The sequence below is a fragment of the Melozone crissalis genome, unplaced genomic scaffold (assembly GCF_028551555.1).
Source record: "Melozone crissalis strain CALT ecotype California unplaced genomic scaffold, PUWL_Pcris_2 ptg000027l_1, whole genome shotgun sequence".
Lineage (NCBI taxonomy): Eukaryota > Metazoa > Chordata > Aves > Passeriformes > Passerellidae > Melozone > Melozone crissalis.
The window spans coordinates 78766650-78785987 of NW_026535805.1; the positions used below are offsets into that span (position 1 = coordinate 78766650).

At 37.0% G+C, this 19338-nt stretch overlaps 1 protein-coding gene across 4 annotated transcripts in view; it reads right to left on the reverse strand.

Moving 5' to 3' along the window:
* COL19A1 (collagen type XIX alpha 1 chain) overlaps window positions 1-19338 on the reverse strand; it is a 177925-nt gene that overhangs the window by 45957 nt on the left and 112630 nt on the right. For all 4 annotated transcript variants that reach the window (XR_008483184.1, XM_054279127.1, XM_054279129.1 and 1 more), the window contains 3 exons: window positions 11780-11833; window positions 4517-4570; window positions 11-73 (listed from right to left, as the gene is read on the reverse strand). Coding sequence is in view for 3 of the 4 variants with exons in the window: in XM_054279127.1 (XP_054135102.1) it covers window positions 11-73; window positions 4517-4570; window positions 11780-11833 (171 nt within the window). In the remaining variant the exon portion in view is untranslated. The remainder of the gene's footprint in view (window positions 1-10; window positions 74-4516; window positions 4571-11779; window positions 11834-19338) is intronic.

Genomic DNA, 19338 nt, shown 5'->3' on the forward strand with positions numbered 1-19338 from the left:
AAATGCTTACAACATCTCCTTTCTGGCCTTTAAGTCCAGGGGTCCCAAGTATTCCCAGTAGTCTTGTGTCACTCTGGAAAGAAATATTACCACAAATATTAGAAAATGCCACCATTTAGTTCCAGTAACAACTTGTTTACCATAACAATTTATTGTAATTAACCAGCTGTAAATTCAGAAGTCCTAATTTACCACTAGAAAGGGAATAATAATAAATGCCCTTGCAGTACAAGTAGGTAATGTGTTGCAGAAAACATCCTTTATCACACATTCACATTCCTGCCACACTAGCAGAAAATGAAAAAAAGCATAAAAGACAAATGTCTATGTTACCGATTGCTATGCAAATCTATGATTTTTTTTAAAGTTCAACACAAATAACATATTTTTATGGTCATTGTTACAAAGCATTTCTCAAGCATGTTAGAAAACCCCCAACTTCTATGAAAAAGAACTGAAAGTTTTTTACTTTGGAGTACCATGAAATGTAAAAACCATAGATCTAATTTAAGTCTACTCCAGTAGAAAGACAAAGGACAGGGAACAGGCTCCTCACATTGCTTCTCAAGGAAGACAGACTTAAGGACCAGAAGGTTCAGGTTCTATACTTGCTCAGCTGTTATTGCACTGCATTTATTTACTCTTCTGTACAAGGTAAAGACACAATAAAACACAAAGCAAATGGTTTCCTTTTCACAAAGTCAGACATCCTAAGGGGAACATGTTTCTTTGCAATGACAATGGAAGAAGAAACAAAACCCCAATAACACTGAAAAATGAGCTCCTGCCAAGAGCCAGGGAATCCCAATCCTAGAACACCTGCCACTGGGGTGAGCAGGAACCCTGAGTAAGCCAACTCCCCTTGTCACATCCCAGCTTCCATAGCTCTAAAATGGGAAAATATCACAATGAATAAATGTGCCATTTACACTGTATTAATATTTTCAAAGATAGTAACTGAATATAAATTGAAAAAAATCAATAATTATTTTAGAAATGCTAATTTCCTGATGGATTCTCCTTGGTGGTTAGGGTTTGTAACACTGTGAGTATAGTAATTATCAAAATCACCTTCAGAACAAGATGCAGAAACCCAGATACCTGAGTACTGATGAGAAGTAGATGACCACCACTGGGCTGAGAATCCAGGTGTCTGTTACTGTGAGTACACTACAAATTATGATTTTACTCAATTGTGGTTTTTTTTGTATATATGAAGGGAGAAAAAAGGGGAAAAGGCTCTTAGACCAAACAATTACCCTTACACTCTTTGCATTTTTATAGGTAATTTGCTCTTTAAAACCAAATGTTGGTAAAATACACCCAAGCAAAAAAAATCTTAGAATGTTATTACTGAATTATCCCATAATAGTCTAAAACTACTACAAATTATAGTGACTCCAAAACATTTCCTGACCAGATTATGTTATAGTTTCAATTTCTTTGTGTTTTGGTTTAATTTTCTATTTTTATGTGTTGGAGAACATTGTTGATGAAACTGATTTACATGCCCTTTCCAAAGATATTTAGAAGCAAGTTCAGCTAAACGATCTTATATCTCCATATGGAAAATGGGTAAGTACGAGGGATGACAAACAGAGGCCTTGAAGACCCAAGCAAAGGATAACAAGGTCTGAGAGTATAAAAATGCAAATCATGAGGCATTGTGCATCCATCTCTGAAGGAATGTAACATACAGGGCAGAACTAGTTTCTTGGCAAAAAGAAGAGAACAAAATGCGTTTATTGAACACATGTAAAGCATCTGATTCATGCTGAAAATGCAAAATACATAACAAGAAGGAATATAAGAGCTGTCACCTGTAAAGACAGGCACACAGGAAGAATGAGGGCAGCAATGCTCCAGCACTGTCTCCCACCCCATTAAGAATCAATGCCACTACTTATCCTCAGCAGGTTCCTCTCACCTTCATTAAGGCAAGACTGCTGATCTTGGTTTGCTGTTCAGCACAATTTGCTGCTGCAATCAGCAATTGTATTTATAGTGCTCTTTCACTGTATACATGGATCAAGTACATTATGCTTCTAAAGGCTTGCACTCCTGCCTCCTTAAAAATCACTCTGATAAAGTGATTGATGCTGACCCAGAAAAATCCTGCTTGCAATAAATTATTTAAATACATTGTGCAATTACCAATACTTAGTACAGCAATCAGAAATTGCCATACAACAATTAGAAAATTTGCAAACAATCAGATAATAAACAGAGAAATTAGAAAAACAGAAAAAACCATTGTTAATTATGATGGGCCTTAAGAGCCAACACATTTCTTGGTATCAGTTTCTCATGGTTCCTAGAAATACTAACACAAAGAAGCCATACTAATATTCTTAGGATAAAAAAAAGAAAGGTGTGAAAATACTTATAACAACTAAAATGTGGTCAATACCTGAACACTTTAAACACCCAACCGAAAGAATACCTTGTGACATCCTTGAGAACTTGGATAAAATGATGGAAGATGACACCACCATTCCCTGTGCTGTAGGGAACCTCAAAAACCTCAGGGTATCACTCAAATATCATTTCACTAATGGTAACTGAGGCACACTGCAAATTCAATACTGGACTGTGAAAGACTGCTTAATGTCTCCAAGGTGCTGTGGACAAAATCAGCTTCTGTCACAATATGTAACAGCATGGAGAAAAGACAAGTTACTGGTGCATACATCTGCCTAAGTGCATCAATGGCAAAGCAGAGAAGCTGCTTTTTCTTTGAAGACCTCTTTGTCTTGTCCTTGATAGGAATATCTCAATCCCATCCTAAAATGTATAGGAATTAATAGGTTTGTTGTTGTAGACTTAAGCTGACTCTAAGAGTCAACTTTAACTAGAAGTTTGCATATTTAGAACCTTCTACTTGAATCAGAAAGCCAACTCCTCTTTCATCTGGAATCAAACAGCATTTCCTTGTTGAACAGTTAATTGCTTAAGACAGAGTCATTAAAGTCTTCAAACTAGACAGCTGAAGTAAGAAGGAAGTTGATAAGTTATGCAGGATTTAAAAGATAATTAATTTATAGACACAAACCATCTGGTCTACATTTTTTCCAGAAGATTGTTAGTTAGGAAATATTGTCCACCTTAAGATTACTTAGAGCATTATAGTTATAAGAAACACAACTTTTGGAGACAGAGGTGTGTAATTTCCTGGAGATCATCACTGTTTATATTTCCTCTTGCAGAATTAACCTTAAAGAGACTATCATGATTTAAGAGGTTGATAAGGTAGAGGTGGGGAATGAGTTACAAAAAATATGGTATCAATAGAGAAAACATTGCTGGTATCAGTGAAAGCTTTTTGGTAGGAAAAAGAATCTGGTAAGGAAACCAAATGTGAATGCCAAAATATGTAAAACTTCAATGCATGTACATGAAACAGGAGACCAATACAGAAACTAAGCCTCTAGGCATAAAAAATGCTCTATGCTTAACTCCTAATACATGCTTCTAAGGTGATATACTGATTTGGGATGGATTACATATCATAATTAATATCAAAGAAATCACTTCAGTGATAAAAGCAGCTGGAAAGGTATGTTTGACATGAATTTAACTCCAGAATCCCTGTTCAAGGAAAGATTTTAGCACTCATCTGGGAATGCTAAATAAGAAAAATACCCTGAATACATGTGCATTCTATTCATGTATAGTTAATGCATTCTAATATTAAAATAAATGAATGAATTCCCTCCAGGCTTGACCTGCATGACTTAAGTTGTGATACACACATTAACCACTGTACTGGGGAAATAATGCTGGAATAGTGCACCTTGAATTTTTGAACAAAATGGTTTTCTGATTAGAGAGGTTGCATACTCGCAAATCAATTAAGCAAGCTCCTCCATTCTCATACACTGGCAGACACTACCACAGCTTAAATGACTTGATATATCTTCAGTAAGAATGTAAAAGCTCTGTCAAGGTGAACAGAGTCCTATGCAATTTTAACATTTTGAGTCTTTTAATTTCTTTTTGCTGCAGGTGGTTTTATAATTGACACAGTATTTTTATTAGTCTGTAATACAAACATAAGGACAATTCTCATGGACTGCTGGCAGATATTTTTTAAATTATGCCTCCTTGTCTTTCTACTTTACTCTTAGAATCATGAGAGAGTTGGTCAAGAAAGAAATATCAAGTTCAGTTTAAAGCAATTAAGTTTAGAAATGGGGAGCTGGTGCTTCACACTAACAGCCAGGTGGTCCCCACATTTCCTTTCTGAGTTTCACCAGTCAAAACCAAGTAATCAGAAGATGGATGGGAGGCAAGACACATGGCAGCAGGATAGATGACAAGGCAGGAATGTGACTGGAGTGTGGACTGAAACTTGTAAAGGGATGCAGAAAGGGGGCAGGAAAGAAACTACCTTTTGAATTAATTTGAAATTAGGTTTGGAAAGTGGTTTGGAATGAGGAGTCAAAACTTTCATCATTTCTCCCTTAGATACTACTTAGTCATAAACCCACACAGACACCAAATCAAATCTCCATACCTCATTATAATGCTTGTTCAATGAATCCAGGATTCCTTTTAGTCCAGATGGGCCCTATATGGAAAAATATGCATCAGAAGGTCATTTTAATTTAACAAATTTTATGTTTGTTTGCATATTTTTTTTAAAAAGCAGTGGAGATATAAAAGTTGTTGATTTTTTTTTGGGGGGGTGTACAGTAAATTGTCTTCTGTAACTTCATTATTTCTTTTTTCTGGCACAGAGGAAGAAGAAAGTTGTTAAATCTGAATTTTGAAAACCAGCAACTTATTGTCAAGTGAACTGGTCAGTCAGATCTGGCAGCAATTAAATCCATATAAATTTTAATGCAAGTTCCTTCTGGTATGAACAATATTCTTGTTCTGCAGCATTTTAAAGCTCTTTCTAATAACTCAAAGCACAAGTTTTGATGTAAAGCAGCTCCTAGTGTGAGCGAACAGCTAGGACTTTAACCTGGGAGTACAGTAAGTGAAATTGAGGAAAGCAAGAATTCTCCAGAATAATAACTTTCTAGTTTTATTAGCATTGAAAGTTTTTACTTACACACATATTTAATCAAGAAATTCAACACTGTAAAAGGAACTTACTGATAAAATTAACATTTAGGACAGAAACATTGAAAAATGTGCTCAGGAAAAAGCATTTTTGGACATTAAACCTGCCCATTTTTAGGCATATTCTGCCAAAAAGCATGCCCTCAATGAAATTTTTAAGTTTTATAGATGGAGCAGAACACAGAAAGTACTGTCAGTTCTTAAGCCTCAATTAAATTTACAAGTTAGTGTAGTTACTCTCTTTGAGTTGAAACTTTCACATAAAGCAGTATGAACAACAACCACTCATGATGGCTGTAAGAAACATTTGACTGTATTTATAAGATTAAAAAATATCAAGTAAGTAATTTAGCCTGATTGACCTGGATGTAAAACAGACAGGGTGCAAAAGCAACTCTCCTCCTCTGGGGCTTTTTATAATTACAATTTATCCTCTGCAGCTTTTGTTTTAGTGTGGGTACTAGGAAAACTTGGAGGCCACTTGAAACATCTCAGGTGTTTCATTCCCTCCTTCTTCCCTAAATTGGAAGAGACAAAAATGTCTTCCTGTTAGTTTGAAGTGATTTGTCACTTCAAATTTATGTTAAAATTAAGATCAATATGGTCGTGATGTCTTCACTAAGATCTCACTCCACTCTGATTTCTGACGTTAAGGGCAGAATTTTTATTTTACTATCCATAATAAAGGTGGAAATTCAGAACTGGGACTGAAGCAGAATGACACTGCCTAGACATCTCAACATCAACACTGTAAACCTGCTGTACTGAATCCTTTAATCCAGGATTCCTGGAGACATCTGAAATCCTGCAGAGTCAAAAATAAGAACTTACTCTCCCTTTGCATTTGACATCATGTATCATTCTTCTTTTAAAGTTTTTCCACAACTGAAACTGCTGCAGCCACACAACCCAGGAAGTAATTAATGCTGCCATCAACCCCAAACTCTCAGATATTATTTGCACATAAATAAACAATTTTTGACAGGATGAAAAGTACATTGGTACAGTTATGAAAAACAAGCATATCCTCAAAAATCGCCAGAATGTCTCATGACTAAGACAGTCAAAGAGAACTTTAGGCATTTGGGTTGCATTCTTGACTATGCCACAGCCTTTGTGTTACCAGTTTAGTATTTCCGTTTTCCAAAAATTTATATAAATTTAATAATTTTATATTTCTATTTTTTTTCTCTAATAAAAAACTAGTAAAACAAGTGTACAACAACAGAAGATATTTTTATTCAAGACTTTTTCCCAAATCACAGTCTCTTTTCTTCCACAGTTTCACTACACTAATATATTTGCACAGTCTACTCTGAAGTCTCTACAGACTAAAAAACCCCAGCAGCACTGGTTTGAACGTGGAGAAGCAATGAAATTAACAACAGTTGAAGAATTATTGTACCAGAAGTTTCTAGCTTTTGAATGAAAATTTTGCACATCTGCCACTTTGAAGCTCACTTGAGCAGGGTTTCCTTTTTTTCTAATATCAAGTTGTGTAATTGAGAAAAGCGAAGCACACAGAGTAGAGTTTTATGAATAAGAGAAGAACTGAAAATGTGTCCTGATTGTTTCCCAAAATTGCAAACAGGTTTCAGATGTTATTTCTACAGACAAGGCAGGAATAAAACCAGAGGTGCTTAAACGGAAATAGCTCCAAACTGTGAAATTACTGGGGTTTACAACATATTTTCCTCCCTTAACTTTTATAGTTCACCTGCATTTCTGTAAAGATGAGACCGTTGAAAAAATCGACCCAATCTCACAGTCCATGCAAAAAATGGGTAACAAGTAAATTGCATTGGTTGCATCTCAAAAATAGGCCATTTCAGAGAACACAGTCTGCAAGTGACTCAGTGCAGTTACTTTATCCCTGTATTTCACTTTGGAGTCTGCCCATTAAAATAAGACCCAGTTTTTCTGTTTATTTTAATGCAAAACCTCATGAAACTCATCAGGGCAGATGTACAATATTGCATAACTATTCCAAAGAGCAAATGGAAAAAATGATGAAAACATGATGCCTCTCACAATAGGACATAAGAAAGAAATTACATTTTTATATGGATAAAAAAACCTTTATGCATAGAAACAAGCAATATGACCAACCTCTGCCAGCCTTTCCCACACTATAATGGAAGTGTTTCCAATATTCTTCTAAGAAGCAGCTGAAAGTCCAGGAGAACCAGAAATGCTACTGACAATTTTCACTTATCATTGCTTTGATTTCTTCTTTATTGTAATTAAGTGATAACATTCACTCACTCCCAAAATATTGGTAGAGAAATGACAGTATTTCCTGAGGCAGAGGAAATGAAATTTCCAAGGTGAACTGCTGGCTACTTAAGATAACTAGTTTGGGGCCACTGACATAAGTATTGAATCACAACAACAAAAGTGCATGTAATTAAATGAAGTTCAAGTGAACTCCTTTACTGCATCACATGCAATGCAGACAAAAATTAAACCCTGTTTTAATTTAAAACTTTAGGGAGTAACACAAAGCTCATCTTCCAAGCAAACATATTGAGAAGATAAAAAATATGAAGTTCAGCCGCTTGCAAAGGTAAATGATAACCTGAATGATGAGCTTCAAAAGCTATAGCAATGAAAAATGAATCAATTATATCTATTGGTTGAAAACAATAGCTTAGCTTTGGAAGTATCAGTTTAAGGGAATGAATAATTTTGATTACAGTTTCCTAGCCAGTGAGTTAACACACCTTAGGTTGCTTTCCCACCTCTGCCACAGGTAGCAACACTGGACAAGATTGTGTTTGCCCAGAACAGGCAGCCCTCATGTTTCTAACCTTTACAAGCCAGCACTGATAACATTTCACTTCTGCTAAAGAATAATTGGGCAGAAGTCAGACTCATCTCAAACAAATTTTTTTACACTGGTGCAAGTCTGTAGCACAACTCTAGCTTATCACTCTTGATTTTAAAAACAAGTTAATCCACTAAAATGGAAGCTTATTAAGAAATGGAATTACTCCAGTCATAACAGTTCCAGTAGAGACAGAGAAAATTAGGATAGGAAAGATAAAGTTAACTCTCAATAGAGAAATGAGTAAAACTCCTATTGTCTGTTCTCTAGCCCATCTATGTAAATAGCTATACCTGATGATTCATGTCAAGGCAAAAATAAATAATCAATAAACCCCCAACCTCAACAGTGACAGACATCAGGGACCCCATCCTGTGTTGCTGAATCCTATGGAATTTTAGTTAGCAGCTATGGAAGAAGAAAGCAACCAGCTCAGTTCTGCACTCAGATCAAAATGCTGTTCTTACAACCTTAAAGCATCCTATTATCACAGTAATTCTTTTTGTTTCATAAAATCAGCATTTAAATTTCAGTGGAGAGCCATGCTGAGCAGGGTAACAGCATGTGACAGTCTCTCTTTCAAGACTTTAGAAGAAAATGGAAGTAGGCAAATACATAAAATACATTTGAAGGGTACAGAGATATTGATTTTACAATCACAATTTTCAGAATGCTTGTGAGAGCAAAGTGAATAGTGTGTTTAACAGAAGATTTTCACTGCTATCCAGGAGCTTTGGAAGTGGAGAAAAGGTCAAAAAGCACTAGAGGGAGCTGCTGCTCCACTTGGATTCTTGTATTTAGCACAAATTGCTACTCCCTGGATTGAGATGCTGTGAGCTCACATCTGGGCTCTCCTGTACTGAAATAACAGGACAGTAATCAAAACCAACAGCAGACATCAAGGATGCACACTACCAATTCTGACCCAGAAGGGAATCAAAGAACACCTCAAAAGTCTAGAATATGTAACAGACTTTAAACTAATACAAAGGAGGAATATGTTCCATAAATTCACAAAAATATTTTTTATAGCTGATCAGTAAAATTCCTCATTGACTCCTTGCCTTTTTATGGGCACAGGACTTGTTCCAAAGAGAAAAAAAAATAACATAAAAGAAAGGATAAGGAAAAAAATGACACAAAAGAAATTATATCTGGAAGAAATTTCATAGGAAGTCCCACTTTAACTGAGCAGTTTCATTACTAGATGCCAATCAATCTATGTTTCTGACAGTGATAAAGGTTTTTAACCAAAGCTATGCAGATGATGTTAAGGGACTAGAAACTTACACCAAGCATTAATTTTACTGAAAAAAGTCCCCAGAAATTAGCTTAGGGGGAAAAAAAGAAAGAAGATGAGATATTGGGAGAAGGTTAGGAAAATCTAAAATGCTGCCATGCTACAAGTAGATTTTTGACTGTCAGCAGGTGCTTTTACACTCTTGTCACATGCAAGCACAGCATGCATGCTGATGGCAATTTTTGTAACTTTCCAGTTTTCTTTAATTGTACCCCAATCTTTTCCCACAAATCCCTGCATGTGCACATTGTTATTAGGACTGTCCTTTATAATAAATACCCCGAGTATTGTATTTTCTTATCACAATTTTTGTGGGTTTTTTTGTCACTACTGAGCACTTGACTGTTCTAATATATAAATGAAATACTTAACATCATGGCATAAACTGATAAATAAATTAGGTAAACTTATTAATTTCAAACACACACTTCATGCTGTAGCTACCCTAACAATTAATGACTGAATCTCCTTTTTCTCAAAAAAGAATTTCCTATATTTTTGAACACCAGCCAAAACCCTGGTTTTTTTTATGCTGGAGAGTCTAACTTTTACATATTCAGACAATCTTTTAACCACTCTGTGCTGTGTAGGCCAAAGTTATGACAGCAAGCACCCTGCAGGTGTGAGTGCTCTGTTGCACTTCGGGAAAGCCAAAGAAAGGGCTAACCATGCATCCATGTGCATGAAGAATCTGCTTACTATTGGGAGAGAAGGGCACCTGGAAGCAAAGCAAAACTGAATATAGTTTGAGCCTTGAGAAAGAGAGGGGGAATGATGGATCCTGTTGAAGTTTTTTTGGTGCATACAAGCTGTGGCACTTGAAGTATGGGGATCCTGCCAATGCATGTTAGCAGGCATTACTGCTTTTAGAGTATGCCTTTTCTACGTGTTATCTTCCCAGCCTTGGAAGAGGAACACAAGATGGTGGTATAGCTGTATTCAAAGCAAGGAGTGCATCAAGAGAGTTATACCAGAAACAAATACTTCAAACCAATATTTAGGCCATGGCTGTTTAAGGAATGCTTCTCTGTATGTAGTCCTAGGCTACAGTACCCAACACAGAGCTCCTTGTAGTGATGTTGCCATGCTCACAAAGTTGAGCTTTCCACTTGCTGTAAGAAAATCTGAGCTACATCTCAGTAATAGAAGTGCAATTTAGCTTCCTCTCAAGATTTCTGGTATATCTGTCAAGGATCATACATCTTCACAAGCCTGACCTGCCAGCAAATCTAGGATGGCAGAAATCTGTAACACAGAAACAGCTTTTCACTAGCTCACAAAATGCTAAGTAGATTAGGTCTAACAATGACCTCTGCTATGGTTTGCTTTTTTATCCTTTAAAGGTTATATTTGGCACTTGTATTAAGAAAGATTCTGCATCAGTCCTTCCCTCTGTTTGGCCTCCTGCAATCTGCAATACCATTTCAGCATTAGGACTGTGCAAAGGACTCCAACAAGCAAGGCTTCAATATGACTGTATGCAGGGGGAAAGAGTGAAAGCGAGGGATTTTTAACTGGTTTTATGCAGGATAAACAAAGTCCATCATAAACGCCTCTTTCTGAACACATTTTGCAAGAAAAAATTATTTATGAAATGCATGCAGTTTTTGTTTTGGATGAGGATAGATGACATCTGTTTCATTTTAGTCATTGTATCCCATGCAGCAGTGCATTATTCTCTGCTCTACATATAAGACCAGGTTGAAACATTTGAATCAAATGTTCAGATACATAAACCACTAGCCTTTATCCAGGTAAGTAAAAGAAGGAATTATAATGTTTTTTGTTTTATATTAAGAATGTAAAGCAGCAGAAGTTTACTTAATCCACAAATAGGTGTTTTGCATTTGTGCATGACAGCATTTTTACAATACAATGTACAGAGAATTTTACAAATATGACTAAGTCTTCCACCAACAAAAAGGGCTGCTTTCATTGAAGACTAATATACATTTATGCCTGACTTGAATTTTAAATCCTTTATCTTAAAAAAAAAAAAATAGAGAAGAAAAATAAAATCCCAAACCTCTTAGATCTGAGCTAAACCCTTTAGTTCTCCACATTACAAATCCTTTCATAAAGTCATGTATTTCTTAATCTTTTTAATTCTTCAGTCAACTCATTTGAACTACAGCTGAGTGCTCATTCCAGTGCTGGGTATAATCCTCCCCATCATTCAGACAGTTGGCACATGCTTCACACAGTCCTTCATCTTTCAAATTACCCCTCTGAGACAGAAATTATCCCTTTTACAGAGCATCACGCATTTTGCAAAGGGAATGAAAGCACAGTATTCACAGCTAGCATACATGGCCAGTCTTTCTTTGAAATGCCAATTTCTGCTTCCTCTGCTGAAGTTTCCATCTTGTTCTTTCCCTCCTGTGTAGTCCCTCCTACTTGTGGACCCAGTCCTTTTATTAATGCTGCAACAACAGGCTACCAGTAGTAGGTGTTTGATACAGCAGAGTACACACAGATCAATTATTTTAAACTATAATTATGATCCAGTAACCTGCTATAAAAGAGTTAACGAAGTCCAAGGACAGAGTGAAAATTTCCCATTCCCCTCATTAGTTACTCACAGGAGGTCCTGGTGGCCCTGGTTTTCCTGGAAGGCCTGGTTTGCCTCGTCTGCCCTGGAAACAAAAAAATTACAATAGACATTTATAAATGCTGTGGGTAGGGACTGATTTGAAATAAAAATTTTAAGAAAAGATTTGTTGCCTTATATATTAACAAAAAAAACCCCCCAAAACAACAACAAAATCCATCCAAAATGAATACTCTCTATCAGTCACTGCAATACTAATATGAGTATTTCTAGGATTGTTTTTAATAGTTATAACAAACTATATTTGTATCTCCATCCCAGCAACGTCACATTTCAAAGCTTTGTCTCAAATATGAGTTCACATTGATAGGGTTATTAACAAAGCACCTTGATGAGGCGTAAAGAAATCACATTTGTATGAATACACTGGAGCTTGGGATGTAAAACTGTGCTGCAGCACAGTCAGTACATATGTGCTACATAATCCAATTAACAAACACACATACCTTCTTCTCTGGGATGTGATAATGAGCACAAAAGCCAGAGATTTATTTGCACACACAACTCACCTTCTTTGTGCAATTACTACCACCTGTGTATATATAATACACATGCAAAATCATTTGCATTAAAACATAAAGTCCATAAAAGTCTACTTAAGGGAGACTTTGCACTCAGTTTCTAAAAAACACATGCATATGTAACTATTACAATTTTTTAGTACAGAGTTTGCTTGAACAACTGTTTTCACATATGCTTTTTTATAGGAAGATCAACATAAAAATGGAAGTAATTTGCAAGAATTAACATCTTTATTGCCAAGCTGAAATCTGATGCACATTTTTTAGAAACAACAGCTGAGAACCACTAATATCTAGGTGCAAATGGCAAAGAAGAAAAATGTTATATCCATTAAGAGTAAACTTTTCCCTTGCATTTGGAAAATGTAAATTAATGTTAAGCATTAGAGGGAGTGTCCTGGTGAAAAATTGGCTTAAAAAGTGAAAAAAATAAAATTCTGGCTGATAGTTCACAATTAACACATGGAGATATTTCAGTAAGCTCTGTTCCTTACTACTAAGTCTGCTTCTGTAGTTTCTTAAATAACAGTGTCATATAGGCTGCAGCAGTATTCTCAGGAAGAGAAAGAAATCCAGTTTTGCTATTTCCAGGTGAGAGCCTTGATCATGAAATGCACAGCATGAGAGTGCTGTAGGAAAGCACTCTCATGCTGTGCATTTCATTAATCTTGATCTGTGCTGAGGGGATGTCAGTAAGGGTGGAAAATCCCTCTCCCTCCCACCCTGCAGCTCTCCAGAGCAACCTCTTGCCCAGAAGCCAGGGACTCTCCTGGCAGTGGTAGGTATCTCAAGCCCTTCAAGCAGAAGAAGAAACAGAACCAAGACTGTGTGGATGTGTTTCAGCCATTGGGCTGTGCCACACAACATGGACACTGCCACCACGGTTTTATCATCATCCTCAGCCAGTCAGAGTGAAACAAAACCACCTCAGCATTTTTGGAGTGCCAAATTCCTGGGTCTTAACTAGCTGAGACATGTGTCATGTGCTGAGCTGTTTAATCCCACCAGTACTTGCACATGCAGAGCTCTAACTGGGGCAGCTAAGGGTAAATTTTTAGAGCCAGAATACAGTCCCAGGTGCCTAGGCTGGGCTCAAGGCTCTGCTGGCCCTCACTACCCACCCCCAGCACGTCCTCTGCTGTGCTGGCAACACTCACCCTGCAGCCCCAGGACCAGCTAGGCTGGCAGCTCAGCCAGCAGGTTTTGGCTTTGGTGGAGCAGGAGAACTGCAGGTGGGGCAGGTTTTGACTTTGGTCAGCTCACTGATGCTGCTCACCCAGCAGCTGAGGAGCGTGCCTGGCCTGCCAGGGCACACATGCACAAGCACAGGGGGCTGCAGAGCTACATCCGTACTCTTGGACTCATCTCTACTCCGGAAATACAGGTGGAAACTGATATTTCCTGACTTAAAAAAAAAAAAAACAAAAACAACAGTAAACTTCCCTTAGAAAGAAGGAAAAACAGACTGAGGGGTAATAAGGTAATAAACAAAGATAAATTACTCCATACTTTTAAAATAGTCCCTCTGAGTTATAATGATCTACAGTGTTGACTTCTTGAAGCACCTTCCTTTTCCTGTTTGAACTTATCTAAAGTATCCTGAGGATGACACTTAAAGTCACAGCAGTCTAAACAAAGTATCAAGGAAGTGTCAGGATGAAGAAGACGGGGCTTTGACTGGCAGACACAACTGTGAACGAGGTGTTAATTACACAGGAAAACATGGAATATGTTGGGAAGGCAATTTTATCTCTGTTTACAAGATGGACTAAAATATGATTTATGACATAACAAAGACAAAACTTGATTAATTTTCTGAAAAAAAACCCAACCCAGTTATAAAAAAAAAATGGGGATAGTTGTTTTTCACCATTTATTAGTTACTAAAACACATACCCAGTGAAACACAGAGGAAACATCTGTCCCACTTTTTATCCCATCATTATATTATTAGCCATTATACAATGTTGCATGTAAAACAACCTCACAGATCATTATGAGGCATAAGCTTTTTATAGAGTAATAAAAGTCCTTTTTTTTTGCCTCCAAGCACCTTTGTAACCTGTCTGGTATTTTAAATTTAATACAGAAATGTATGAAAGGTCACTACCTTTCAGCAGTCATTCAGATACAGAGACTTCAATGTCAGGAATACCCAAAACTCCCCCTACTTGTCAGCACTCCTGCTTCTCTTTGACTTCCCAGCATCAGCAGGGGAAGAATATATATATATTTACTATAGTAAGAGTGTAAGTAGAAAATATTGGTTTATGTTTTTGTTTAGGGTAATTAAAACAATTAGAATAATGTTTTTGACGAGCCCATTATGATGCTGCCTTGGGCAGACCATGAGCCAGACCATGACTAAATATTTACATTTTGATTTTGAGTCATCCTTCTGGCAAGAAAGAAGAGAAAAACATCTCAGTGCCCTCTCTGGTTTATAGAGTAGGCTTAGCAGAGTTCCCATCTCCTGCTCAGCTGTGGGTCTTGCTAGCCCCATGAGAGCTGTATTTATTGCCACTGTGCAGAGGGCTGACAGCCCACACAGGAGGGCTGTTACCTTCATTTAGCTTAGATCACTGAGCAAATATTGAGGTTCTAAAACCACTCAAAATATAAATAAATGTCCTAGGCATCATATTGTTCCTTTAACTAAATAAAAATTGCATTACCACCTACATTCACTTAAAAACGATATGTGGTGTCAACAAGTTGTCTAATCCTACTTAGAATACCTGAAGGAGACCAAAACAGTTGCTGGCTATTTCCTTTGTGCTGCATATATCTTTGCTGCCAATCAAAGTGATAAGAAGTTTTCTAAATGTTCCTGCTATTGTATGCTGCTCCCTTGACTCCTGCCCCAACTAATTTGTACAGCAGGCTACTTTCCTCTTTCCCAAAGGACAGACTTCAGCTGGATCATTCAAATGACAAATCATTCAAATAACAACTGCTTGGTTAGGGGCAAAAAAAGATAAAATACTAAAAATAAAGTAAATGAGAGATTATATGCTTCAGGAAACCCAGCTGAGTGCCTAGCTGAAGTATGTGGTCAGCTGCATTCTTTATTTCTCTTTTCCTTCACCCCTTCTGTGAATTGAAATGACTTGATGAGCTTTGCCTGACATGAGATGGAAAGCTGCTCAGAAGAAAGCTCTGGCCATCCTCCCATAGGATTTGTGCTCTGGTTCTGACTGCTGCCCCTGGGCACTGCTGCAGGTCCAGCACACAGTGCAAGAATTCAAAATCTGTATTGTAACCCCCTGCTGTACCATGCCATATCCATCTACTCACATCTCTCTAACTTTGGAAGAGTAAGATCTCTAATCCTAGTGTTTAAAAATAAACAGTGGATTATTTAAGGATAAAATCAAGCAGTTACGTAGGAACACTGACATGATTTATGGAGTTAATAATTTAAAGACTCTACACTTTAGTATGAAGGTAAAAGTTCTTAGAATAAACCCATGTGAATTTTCAAGGGGAAGTGCTAATTAGTGGTTATTGAAACACATCATCACATTTCAAAACAAGAAATAGTTCTAGGGAAAGGAAAAATCTGGGCTTTAAAGTCTTAACTACTGTAGTTATGCAAAATTAATGAGGTTTATGTAATTTTTTTGCCAAGCTACACTATGATTCTCTTGGTTAATCCTCAAAACCAGCCTTAAAAAGGCACAGATATAACCAAAACAGGAGGCGAGTGGGGAGTTAAAGACCCCTGTCTCACAGTGCCTGACCTACTGATGCCAAGTGCCAGTTCCAGTGCCCACATTATCTCAGATTACAGCAAGAGTTGGGATACTCTCTCCCCTAAATTGAAAATCCATGTTGCAGACAATGAAACCTCGTTAACTTCAGCAATACAGTGTTAGGATTTGACTGTACAATCCCGTCTTCAATCCTATTAACTTTGGCCTTGAGGACGTATGATGGCAACCAGCATATTACAAATTAACCTCTGTATGAGATGCTAAACCTGAACAAAAATCACAGGAAATAAGGCCTGAAGGCAAGAAATTAAAACATTTACAGAACTCAAGTGCAAGACTGTTCACCATACCCCACTAGAACCTTTCACAGAAATGTGGCTCACAGAAGAATAGAGCACACAGAGCCCAATCCCCTCTTTGGGAGAAAAGTCAGTAGGGAGCTCCTCACTGATGCAGAAGCCTTCCTGAACTCAGTCTTGGATTTCCAAATTCATTTTAGGAATGATTTACAAAATCTCTAGTTTCTTCATTGTGACATTATTAAAATGCTTAAAGGGAATGCTTAGCCAGGCTACATAAAATTGAAATGAGTTTAACAAACAAAACTAAGTCCCTAAACAGGTACAGCATTGCCAAGAAGTCAAATGCCATGACCTCTTTTGCCAAAAAATCACTAGATGAAATCCATCACAATGTTTCAAGTGTATCCATAAAAATTCAATTTCATTTCACAACCGGAAAGAAATAATTTTCAACTATACTTACATAGTTTATACCTTCATTTTCATTATTAGATATAATTTCTTATTCTCTCATATTTCTACACCTTTGGCTAATAGACATTAAAAGAAATATTAAAAATACAGTATTTGGAAGAGAGTCTGAAATTCTAAAAGAACCTCTTAGAAGTTACACCATTTCTGCCATTCCATTAAAAGTTAGGTTTTAATTTCTACAGTGGAAATTGACAACGAAAAAAAAGAATTTTTCCAATTGAAAAATCTATTTTCAGCTTTCTAAATCACAACTGTTTCATTCCATTTTTAAATGCCAAAGTGGGAAAAATAAATATTTTTAAGCTGTATCCTAATTTAATGGATATGTATTTCAATGTGGAGACATTCTGGGAGAAAAACTGTTTTACATTAAGCATTTTTGGACTCTTAAATGTCAGAGTGAAGGAACATACAGAATTCTAACTTAAAGATGAAATCAGATTGGAGCTTTGCCTGTTTAAAAACAACTTACATCAAAGTCAGGGACTGAGAAGATGAAAAGAGATTCCAAAACTCCAGAGTTTTAGCTGTGAAGAAAATGTTTTGCATTGCGCCAGGAGCCTGACCTGCAATGCAGACATTATCGTTGTTCTGTAAGGTTTGTTTTATAATTGGTTAAGTGCAACATTTATTCACTGAACTAGAAAAGAAATTATGTCAAAGAAATATTAATGTTCTATAAATCAGATAAATGCAATCTGAATTTAAATTAATTTTGATGTCACTCTAAATAATTATGTTAAGAAAATCTAACAGTTCTCCATTCATTTATTTATGAAGATTTTCCACTCTGTCAAACTAACTTTGTTCATGCTTAATTAGAAAAACTTGTAATCTCAGAGAATAAGCTGATTATTAACATAAGGCAAATATTGTAATTCCACAGAGTCCCTCCAGATGTAATTTTAGTAAAATCAATGTTGAAATACTAGATATGACAACAGATTCTTGGTTTTATGAGGTATTTAATTTATTACTAAGATAATGCTAAAATAACTTCCTCTTAAGTGAAGTATTTGGTATTATAAACACAACTATTGGAAATAAGGAAGTTCTTTCAAAAATATTTACTTCAGGACACCTGCAACCCAAGGACACCAATCCCAAGGAATTTAAAGTCAAGGATATGGCTGTGATATTGCAGAATATTTTTAAATGCTTTAGCCCAATTCACCACTGGAACCAGGGAAACCACCATGATGGAGAAATAATCTGCTTAAATACATATAAAAGACTTTAAAAATTTGTATTAATCCATAAGAATGAAGTTGTGGTAGCTATGCTGAGAATAAGCTAGAGCTAGTCACATAAAAACCACTGAATTGTCTGGGTTGGAGGAAAGTCTCGAGATCACTCAGTATAATCCCTGTCCCAAGCAGGATCAATTGTCCAGGACTGTGTCTACTCAGCTTTTGAATATCTCCACAGATGGAGACTTCACAACCTCTCTGGGCAGCCTGTATCAGTATTTGATGAACTTCACATTCTTTCTTGTGTTGAGATAGAATTTTCTGGGTTTTGTTTTTTTTTCTTTTTTAAAGATTTCTTACCCCTTGCCTCTTGTCCTGTCACCAGCTGTTACTGAGGAGAATGTGTCTCCCTCTTCTTTATTCCCTCACATCAGATATTGACACACTGATTAGATTCCCACTGAGCCTCCTCCTGGCTGAAGAGTCCCAGCTCTCAGTCTCTCCTCCCAAGGAAGTTTCTCCAGTTGCACCTTGACACCCCTGAGGAAATCTGTGTCTTCCTTGAGGTGGTCTCACCGGAGCTGAGCAAAGGGGAAGGATATTTCCCCTGACCTGTTGGCAGTGCTCTTTCAAATGCAGGCTGGGATATTGTTGGCCTGTTTTATGCCACAAGGATGTGCTGCTGGCTCATGGTCTGCTTATTGTCCAAAGAGTTCTTCTACACAAAGCCTTCTTCCAGACAGTTTGTTTTCAGTGTATGCTCATATCTGGGGTTATTCCTCCCAAGATGCTGAATTTTGCATTAGCTCTTGTTGAACTTGATTTGCTCTTGATTTCTTCTGCCCCATTGTCCAGGCTGTTAATGAGGACACTGGACACTCCTGGCTCTAGGAGCAGCCCCGTTAGTGGGGTACACCACTAGTGACTCATCTCCAATTGGACACTGTGCCCCTAATGAAAAACTTCTGGACCTTGTTTTTCAGATGGTTTTCAATCCACCTCACCATCCACCCATCTAACCTGTACTTTGTCAGCTTGGCTATGAAGATAATGGGACATACTGTCAAAGGCTTTGCTAAAGCTGAGGTTGGCATTCACTGCTCACCTCTCATCCACCTAGTTAGCCACATCATATTAAAAAGCAAGGTATTTCATCAAGCAAAATTTTCCTTTCATAAATCCATGGAGACTATCCCAATCACCTTCTTGTCTTCCATATATTTGGAAATGGTGTTCAGGAAGATTTCCTCTTTCACATTGCCAGGGATTGAAGCCTATTGACCTGTAGTTCCTTGCACCTTCCTTTGTGAAGACAGAAGTGATATTT